Source organism: Physeter macrocephalus, chromosome 13 (assembly GCF_002837175.3).
Source record: "Physeter macrocephalus isolate SW-GA chromosome 13, ASM283717v5, whole genome shotgun sequence".
Lineage (NCBI taxonomy): Eukaryota > Metazoa > Chordata > Mammalia > Artiodactyla > Physeteridae > Physeter > Physeter macrocephalus.
In genome coordinates this window covers 16160610-16168043 of record NC_041226.1, presented here as the reverse complement: position 1 = coordinate 16168043, position 7434 = coordinate 16160610, and the positions used below count along the sequence as shown (strand labels likewise).

The following is a 7434-nucleotide window of genomic DNA, read 5'->3' as shown; positions in this document are numbered from 1 at the left end:
TTTTCTTTTTAGGGTAAAGTAATATTGTATTGTTTTTCTATACCACATCTTCTTTATCCATTCATCTGTCAGTGGACATTTAGGTTGGTTCCATGTCCTGGCTATTGTACATAGTGCTGCAACGAACATTGTGGTACGTCTTTTTTTTTTTTTTTGGCTGCATTGGGTCTTTGCTGTGCATGGGCTTTCTCTAGTTGCGGTGAGCAGGGGCTACTCTTCGTTGTGGTGCATGGGCTCTCTTTGCGGTGGCTTCTCTTGTTGCAGAGCACGGGCTCTAGGCACCTGGGCTTCAGGAGCGCAGGCTCAGCAGTTGTGGCGCACGAACTTAGTTGCTCTGCTTAGTTGCTCTGCGGCGTGGGGGATCTCCCCGGACCCCATGGGCTTTCTCTAGTTGCGGTGAGCAGGGGCTACTCTTCGTTGTGGTGCATGGGCTCTCTTTGCGGTGGCTTCTCTTGTTGCAGAGCACGGGCTCTAGGCACCTGGGCTTCAGGAGCGCAGGCTCAGTAGTTGTGGCGCGCGAACTTAGTTGCTCTGCGGCGTGTGGGATCTTCCCGGACCAGGGCTCGAACCCGTGTCCCCTGCATTGACAGGCGGATTCTTAACCACTGCACCACCAGGGAAGCCCTACATCTCTTTCTGAATTATGGTTTTCTCAGGGTATACGCCCAGTAGCGGGATTGCTGGGTTATATGGTAGTTCTATTTTTAGTTTTTTAAGGAACCTCCATACTGTTTTCCATAGTGGTTGTATCAATTTACATTCCCACCAACAGTGCATGAGGGTTCCCTTTTCATCACACCCTTTCCAGCATTTGTTTCTAGATTTTATGATAATGGCCATTCTGACTGGCGTGAGGTGACCTCACTGTAGTTTTGATTTGCATCTCTCTAACGATTAGTGATGTTGAGCATCTTTTCATGTGCCTCTTGGCCATCTGTATGTCTTTCTTGTGAAATGTCTATTTAGGTCTTCTGCCCATTTTTTAACTGGATTGTTTGTTTTTTTGATATTGAACTCCTTGAGCTGTCTGTATATTTTGGAGATTAATCCTTTGTCCACTGTTTCATTTGCAAATATTTTCTCCCATTCTGAGGGTTGTCTTTTCATCTTGTTTATGGTTTCCTTTGCTGCAAAAGCTTTTAAGTTTAATTAAGTCCCATTTGTTTATTTTTGTTTTTATTTCCCTTACTGTAAGAGGTGGGTCAAAAAAGATCTTGCTGTGGTTTATGTCAGAGTGTTTTTCCTGTTTTCCTCTAAGAGTTTATAGTGTCTGGTCTTACATTTAAGTCTTTAATCCATTTGGAGTTTATTTTTGTGTATGGTGTTAGGTAGTATTCTAATTTCATTCTTTTATATGTAGCTGTCCAGTTTTCCCAGCACCACTTATTGAAGAGGCTTGGCTTCTTTTTGATGATAGCCATTCTGACAGGTTTGAGGTGATATCTCATTGTGGTTTTAATTTGCATTTATCTGATGATTAACAATGTTGAGCATCTTTTCATGTGCCTGTTGGCCATCTGCACATCCTCTCTGGAAAAATCTCTATTCAGGTCTTCTGCCCATTTTTAAATTGCTTTTTTCTTTTAAATGTTGAGTTGTAGGAGCTGCTTATATATTTTGGATATTAACCCCTTATCAGTCATATCATTTACAAATATTTTTCCCCATTCAGTAGGTTGTCTCTTCATTTTGTCATTGGTTTCCATTGCTATACAAAAGCTTATATGCTTAATTAGGTCCCACTTATTTATTTTTGCTTTTGTTTCCTTTGATTTAGGAGACAGATCCAAAGAATTATTGCTATAATTTACATCAGAGTGTTCTGCCTATGTTTTCCTCTAGGAGTTTTATAGTATCCATTCTTACATTTAGGTCTTTAATCCATTTTGAGTTTTTGTACATGGTGTTAGAGAATGTTCTTTTACATGTAGCTGTCCTACAGCCTTTGTTTAAAGTCTATTTTGTAAAATATAAGTATTGCTACCCCAAATTTTTGTTTTTATTTGCATGGAATATTTTTTTGTATCCCTTCACTTTCAGTCTGTGTCTTTGGATCAGAAGTGAATCTCTTGTAGGCAGCATATAGATGGGTCTTGCTTTTTTTTTTTTTAATCCATCAGTCACCCTATGTCTTTTGATTGAAGAATTTACATTTACAGTGATTATTGATAGGTTGTACTAAATACTATTTTGTTAATTATTTTCTGGTTGTTTTTGAAGTTCTTCTATGTTCCTTCTCTTGCTCTCTTCCTTTGGAATTTGATGACTTTCTTTAGTATTATGTTTGAATTCCTTTTTCTAATTTTTCTCAATATTAGGTTTTTGGTTTGTGGTTAATTTGAGGTTTGTGTATAGCAACCTATGTGTGTAGCAGTCTATTTTAAGTTGATTACTTAAGTTCAAATCATTCTAAAAACACTACATTTTTACTCCCCCCACTCCATGTTTTATGTTTTTGATATATTTTACATGTTTTGATTTTGTATACCTACTAATTATTGTAGTTATAGTTAATTTTACAAGTTTTGTCTTTAAACCTTATAACCTTTGTAAGTGGTTGATCCACTGCCTTTACTATACGCTTGCTTTTTACCAGGGAGATTTTTCCTTTCACATGTTTTCTGATTTCTAGTAATGGCCTTTTCTTTTTTGCTTAAAGAAGTCCTTTTCACATTTCTTGTACAACTGGTTCAGTGGTGAACTCCTGTAGATTCTGCTTGTCAGAGAAACTTTATTGCTCCTTCAATTCTGAACAATAACCTTGCCAGATAGAGTATTCTTGGTTATAAGTTTTTCCCTCAGTACTTTGAATATATTGTGCCACTCGCGTATGGCCTGTAAAGTTTCTGCTGAAAAATCAGCTGGTAGTCTTATAGGGGTTCCCTTGTACATAACTAGTTGTTTTTCCATTCTTTTGCACCTAATATGCTCTTGATTCCATCTACTGTATTGTTCCTTTCAGTTATTGTATTCTTCAGCTCTGACTGGTTCTTTTTTATCTCTTTGTTGAAGTCCTCACTGCGTTCATTCTTCTTCCAAGTTTGGTGAGTATCTTTATGGGTATTACTTTGAACACTTTATCAGGTTGATTACTCATGTCCATTTCGTTGGTTCTTATCCTGAAGTTTTGTCTTGTTCTTTCATTTGGAACATATTCCTGTCTCCTCATTTGTTTCTGTGTATTAGGTAGATCAGCTACATCTTCTGGTTTTGAAGAAGTGGCCTTATGTAGAAGGTTTCCTGTGGGGCCCAGAAGAGCAATCCCTGCTAGTCACCAGAGCCAGGGATGTTTCCTTTGTGGGCAGCATGTGCCCCTCCTGTTGTACGGTGCCACAGTTGCTGCAGTCACACTAGTGGAAGGGGCTGGCCCCCAAGGCAGCTGCCTGTGTGGCCTGGCCACAGCTGCTGTGCATTCCCTGGTGGGCAAGGCTGGCCCCAGTGTCGCTGGCTGTGGGGCCCAACCACACAGTTGCAGGTACAATTGTGAGTGGGATTGGCTCCCACCCTGGGAGGAGGGGGACTGTAACCAGCCAAGGACTCCCACTGGACATGGCAGGGTGGCAGCTGCTTTGGAGGGGTGCCAGCTGGGAGGAGCGGCTTTGGGCAGGGCACGTCTGCAGGGGAATGCTGGGGTTGGGGTGAATGGCGTTAGCAAGGTAGATGGCAAATGTTTTGAAATGGCACCTGCCAGTGCTGGGCCAGCCTAGGTAGAAGGAGAATTTTTTAAATGATGCCCGCCAGCACTTTGTTCCCCAGAGGCAGTTTCTTCCCCACTTTGGCACTCACCCTAAAGTTAATGAATGTACTTCACATATGGCCTGGGCACTTTGCAAAGTGCTGCCTCTGTCCTGGGACTCAAAGTGAGTGAATTTGTGTGTGTGCCCTTTAAGAGCAGAGTCTTGGTTTCCTAACAGCTCTCCTGCTCTCCTGGATACAAGCCCTGCTGGTTTTCAAAACCAGATGTTGTTATGGGGGCTCATCTTCCTGGTACAGGTCCCCAGGGCTGGGGTGCCTTGACGTGGGGCTCAAACCCCTCTCTCCTTAGGGAGAACCTCCGTGTTTGTGAGGTCCCCTCCCATTGGTGGGTAGCCATGTTGGGGGTATGGGTCCTGATAAGACCACATCTCTGCCCTCCTACCTGTCTCGATGTGTTTTTTTCTTTATATCCTTAGTTGTAGGAGAGCTGTTCTGCTAGTCTTCAGGTCATTCTCAGAGAGGGTTGTTGCACACGTAGTTGTAGTTTTGGAGTGTCCGTGGGAGCATCTTCCTACTCCACCATCTTGATCCTGCCTCAGTGCTTCATTTATACAAATTTATATATTATACAAATTCTTCATTTATACGTTTATACAAATTCTTCCATGCCCATCTCGGTTTCTACCTCCTCGGTGACACTTTCTCATTCTGTGCCTCCTGTTAGCCTCCCTGAAGCACACAACGGCACCCTTAGTCTTCATCATACAGCTTAATACATAGTTCTATGCTATTCCACTATTGTTCCTGATGTGTTTTACTCCCTGAAGCATCAACGGAGTCTTCACTTTCTTTTGTATTTTTCACAGGGCCTAGCATAGACCTTTCTCACTGTGGGTGTCATTATCATACAGGGGTGTATGTGTAACAATCAGTATAGCTTCAGAGTTGTTCATTCCAGAAACTTGGCCGATCTTTGGTCACTCCATCCAGCAGTCTGCTACAGACAAGGCCTATGATCCCATCAGCAAACACATTTTTGATAAAATGTGAGCAACTAGGCATTGCTTTTTAAATATGCATACTAGCTTTAAAATTGAGCTGCTTATGTATTCCCAACATATGAAAATTAGGTGACACACACTCAACACTAATGTTTACTTGGTTAAAGTCTAATAGAAAATTGAATACTTTGCTTTTCAAGTGTTCCACCATAACCCTCAACCACGATGGCCTGTTAAAAATGTTAACAGTATTGCAACTTTATAGAAATAAATATTAACATTTATACATGTAGTCATTGCGCTATGAGACCAAGAGTACTTGATTAAATATAAGAAGCCTCAATAAGTGAACATGAACTTCACTGTTGTCTCATTATCAGTTAGGTTTATAGTTCTGAATTCCATGTGTTCATCCACAGATAGTTCATGATGCTGAAACAGACAGAGTAATAATCAATCTATCCAACTGTCCACCTCTGTATGATGAGGTGAAAGTGAAATTTCTCTCTTCTTCGGTGAGTAATCAAGAAACAATCTATGCTGCTAATCTTGTCTAGTCTTCTAAATGATTCTGGTTTGGGATTTCCTTTGCTACAGTTCCCAACAAGGGAGATGATAGGAGATGTCAACCCCTAGTCAGGGATGGGGAGACAAAACAAGTCCGATTTCTATATTGAATTTTTTTTAAAAAAGAAAATATGTAATTAAATATATTTTTGCTCATTTGTTTTCTAAATTGTATATACAATTTGCATGTATTAATTTTCAAATAAGAAAAAAATACAAAAACCCAGATGTTAAAAAAAAAAAACAAACCAAGGTATAAACTACATAGCGGTGATCATATTTTTGGTTTGTATCTTTAAAACACATTGCTCCCCATAACTTATAAAATATGTTAGAGAGGGAGATTTTGCTTTCCTCTCAATTGATGTATAATTCATTTAAAATAGCATATTTAATCCAATATTTATGAAAAATAATATCTGCCATTGTCATTACAGTATAATTTATGCTGACCAGTTATCAAATGTATGTCTGATTATTCTGTATATAGCAAATTCCTAAGCCCCAGTAGTTTCAATTCATTTTCCTATTAAATCATCAACCAGAACTGCCAACATGTAACTGTTTGCTCAATTTAAAGCTTATTTCCTGTGCCCGCCTGCATCCCCTGCTTGCTCCCTGTTGGCGGAGAATTTGCCAAGTTTGAAATGGTACATGTGTTGAAGCAAGTGGCCAGGATAGCTCCCCTTGAATAACGGAGCCAGTCTGAATTCTCTTAATCAGTGGTCTCTAAGCAGAAGCACTGGTGTAGGGGCACTAGCCAAGGGGATGTTGGTGACATCTGGCCTTTGTGATTGTCAAGGGTCATGAGATGAAAGCACTTTCAGAAATCATAGGTATTTCTATCATCATCAATCGTGGTTAATTATCCAATGTAGCTGCTCCTTGTAGGAACGGATGATATATGGGGGCAGAAATAGACATAGATCCTTAGTAGATTCTGTTTAGCACTATCCAACCCAGATTAAAAGACCAGTGTCTAAATTTATAAATATCTATCATAAAGAAAATACATTTCCATGAAAATTTTGCTAGAAATGGCGAGAAAGGAACAGCAATCTCTCAAAGTCTCTGTCTTGGTGTCTTGAGTATAATGTTGATGGTAAATGCTGCATATTCAATAGCTACAGTTATTTGATGAACGTATAGATGAGTAAAGGAAGGAATTTTAATCCCTTTGGAAAGATTATTTTTCACAGTAAAATGGATACTAAGAACTAATTTTTTTTCTTAACCATCTTTTTAGGATCTTCCTAAATACTATGACGACTGTCCATTTTTCTTTTGGTTCCATACATCTTTTATACAAAATAACAGGTATGGCTATGGTATAATCCAGTAGAAACAGCTTAGTCTCGAATGTCTATGTAAGAGGTTATGACAAGTCTTTTGCTAATTGCCATAAGCCCAATTTATAGAAACAAAAAAATCCTTGAGTCACCGTTCATTGCCTTCCTTATTGTGATCTGGTTATTTTAAAAATATGGCTTTTTTTTTAACATCTTTATTGGAGTGTAATTGCTTTACAATGTTGTGTTAGTTTCTGCTGTATAACAAAGTGAATCAGCTATACGTATACATATATACCCATATCTCTTCCCTTGTGTGTCTCCCTCCCTCCAACCCTCCCTATCCCTCCCCTCTAGGTGGTCACAAAGCACCGAGCTGATCTCCCTGTGCTATGCAGCTGCTTCCCACTAGCTAGCTATTTTACATCTGGTAGTATATACAAGTCCATGCCACTCTCTCACTTCTTCCCAGCTTACCCTTCCCCCTCCCCATGTCCTCAAGTCCATTCTCTATGTCTTTATTCCTGCCCTGTCCCTACGTTCATTAGAACCTTTTTTTTTTTTAGATTCCATACATATGTGTTAGCATACAGTATTTGTTTTCCTGACTTCCTTCACTGTGTATGACAGACTCTAGGTCCATCCACCTCACTACAAATAATTCAATTTCATTTCTTTTTATGGCTGAGTAATACTCCATTGTATATATGTGCCACATCTTTTTTTTATACATCTTTATTGGAGTATAATTGCTTCACAATGCTGTTTGTTAGTTCCTGTTGTACAACAAAGTGAATCAGCCATATGCATACATATGTCCCCATATCGCCTCCCTCCCACCCTCCCTATCCCACCCCTCTAAGTCCTTGCAAAGCAAGGAC

The 7434-nt window shown here is 39.7% G+C and overlaps 1 protein-coding gene across 1 annotated transcript in view; it reads left to right on the top strand.

The window, feature by feature from the left end:
* Nucleotides 1–7434, top strand: part of LOC102974106 (phosphatidylinositol 3,4,5-trisphosphate 3-phosphatase TPTE2-like) — a 123104-nt gene that overhangs the window by 111458 nt on the left and 4212 nt on the right. Inside the window, exons 20-21 of the mRNA XM_055089673.1 lie at nt 5117–5212; nt 6511–6581. Of these exons, the coding sequence (XP_054945648.1) occupies nt 5117–5212; nt 6511–6581 (167 nt within the window). The remainder of the gene's footprint in view (nt 1–5116; nt 5213–6510; nt 6582–7434) is intronic.